Raw genomic sequence first — 2350 nt, 5'->3', positions numbered from 1 at the left:
GACAAGTTCATTTATCCTAAGTTGTTTTTGGTACCTGTTCTCCGTGTCCTGCATGCTGCATGTGCCAGTTGTTATAATGCCCTATACTGATACCTGTTGATTCTCCAACCTTCGCTATGCTCAGGATCAGGACCCAAACCTAGACTCTTACCGCGGAATACTGGTTATTAATAAGGGAGCTGCTTACAGCCATCGGCAAACAGTACGACACACACCTAACAGACAGGCGCACAACTACTACTCATCTGTTCAATCCGGACTCACGTAAGCTTCTGTTATATTCATGTCATTATTCTTCCCAACATAAATATCCTGCATAGAAATAAAGGCATGATAGTCTCAGTGTTGATTTTCCAGAAAACCCTAATGACGCAGCGTAGAAAACCAAGTTGCCCTTGCCCTGGAAAATCCATGGACTTTACGCTCCACCCACCGATATTCCAACAACAGTGGACTGAGAAATTATAGCCAATTCTAAAACCTGATCCATAAACTCTAATATATAAGAAGAAGCCGTCACATCCAAAGTTCCCTGACTCTTTATTCACTGTATGGCCTGTAAATAAAAATTAAAACTTTATTTTTCAGAAATCGGATATATTAAAGTAAAAGATTTTACCGTAGAAATGACCCAATGGCGAGACTTGCTGTCCAATGCCGAGACCAGTTGTCCATGGGCCTGACTGTCTGAATATTTGCCGTTAACTCCAAGTTCTTTATCCTCGGTCGGCTCCTTACCCTCATCAGTCGGTTTCTCTTGATCTTTCAAATGATAGTAAGCAGTAGCCAGTGCATCCGCCATAAGTGTGCACAGGGCCATAAACATGGCTAGAAACCCTAGCAATGGGATATTGCGCCACACTGAAGATGCACTCGTAGGAAACTTTAAGGCGCCAGGAAGAAATTGCACCATGGTAGTTGCAAGAAAAAGACCCGTGGCAAAAGCCCTAATCACAAAAAATGTGTATCTGTCAGGCTTGACAGAAGTAAAGGTTCGGCCTAAGAGAGGCAAACACACCCCAATGGTAATCCCCACAACAATAGAAGCGATTGACCCAATGGCGAGACCTGCTGTCCAATGGCGAGACCTGCTGTCCATGGGCGTGACCGTCTGAATCTTTGCCGTTACCTCCAAGCTCTTTATCCTCGGTCGGCTCCTTACCCTCATCAGTCGGTTTCTCTTGATCTTTCAAATGAGAGTAAGCAGTAGCCAGAGCATCCACGATAAGTGTGCACAGGGCCGTAAACATGGCTAGAAACCCTGGCAATGGGATATTGCGCCATACTGAAGATTCACTGGTAGGAAACTTTAAGGCGCCAGGAAGAAATTGCACCACGGCAGTTGCAAGAAAAAGACCCGCAGCAAAAGCCCTAATCACAAAAAATGTGTTTCTGTCAGGCTTGACAGAAGTAAAGGTTCGGCCTAAGAGAGGCAAACACACCCCAATGGTAATCCCCACAACAATAGAAGCGATTGCTCCGATCTTCACAGGAAGAATAGCTGTAGAATTGTCTATGCAATTTTCTTTCCCGGAGCAATTATTTTCCTCTTTAGCAGTACCCACAGAAATAGTGGAATAAGATGCTATTGCTAAAGCTACAGCACTTTGAGACAGGCTTTCGTGAAAGCCCAGACTGACCAGGATTTGCCCTTGATTGATCGAAATCCTTACCCCTCCATATTCATACTGCTTGATACAGCTCGGCTCGAGTTGAGTTATACTCATCCTTGCGGATAGGAAACACATATGGCACTAAGTGACTAGGATAGAACAAGAGCAAGAGCCCTAATACTGCCCCGAATAAGCCATGTGAACAGCCGGTTCAATGATAAGGAGAAGCGCGTCGGGTAGAAGGCGTAGATTAGTAAGGGGTGAGGATAGAACCTCCCCTGCTCTTTATATTAAGGTATTAGATAATAAGGTGCGAAGCCACCAGAGGAGAAATAAGGGGCCGGGGGGCAAGGGTTTACAGGGTCTGAAGCAATAATCATCAGGGGTAGTTGAGGGAGAATTGATTTACAGCATTTCGAGTTGACTGATGTCTACGAATAACCGCCCCTCTCGGCTTCCTCTCTGTGCCACCTGGTTCGCATTATTGATGCCAGTAAAACTCTAAATAGAATGTTCGAAGCTAGATAGCTAGCTGTCTGTTTTATGGCCAGATTGTTTTTGGCACCTGGCTCGCATTATTGATGCCATTAAAACTCTAATCCTTTCTTCTTGTAAACATGGTCTCAAGCTTCCATAGGAAACATGGCCTCAAGCTTCCCATTGACATGAGGCTTTGCAAACTGAAGGTAGGAGGTAGACACGTTGGACATTCAAACGAGACAGAGGTAAAGTTGTGG

General features: G+C 44.8%; 1 protein-coding gene across 1 annotated transcript; it reads right to left on the bottom strand.

The window, feature by feature from the left end:
- Positions 1-971: 971 nt before the first annotated feature.
- LOC149230935 (zinc transporter 5-like) lies at positions 972-1727 on the bottom strand. Its single transcript, XM_089381478.1, has one exon. It carries the CDS (start codon positions 1725-1727, stop codon positions 972-974), a length of 756 nt encoding a protein of 251 aa, XP_089237604.1.
- Positions 1728-2350: the final 623 nt, after the last annotated feature.

The sequence above is a fragment of the Pinus tabuliformis genome, chromosome J, assembly GCF_031772625.1.
Source record: "Pinus tabuliformis cultivar Carrire ecotype Pingquan chromosome J, CPIR1, whole genome shotgun sequence".
NCBI lineage: Eukaryota > Viridiplantae > Streptophyta > Pinopsida > Pinales > Pinaceae > Pinus > Pinus tabuliformis.
Note: the sequence above shows the minus strand (reverse complement) of the source record. Positions and strands in the feature narration are given on the sequence as shown.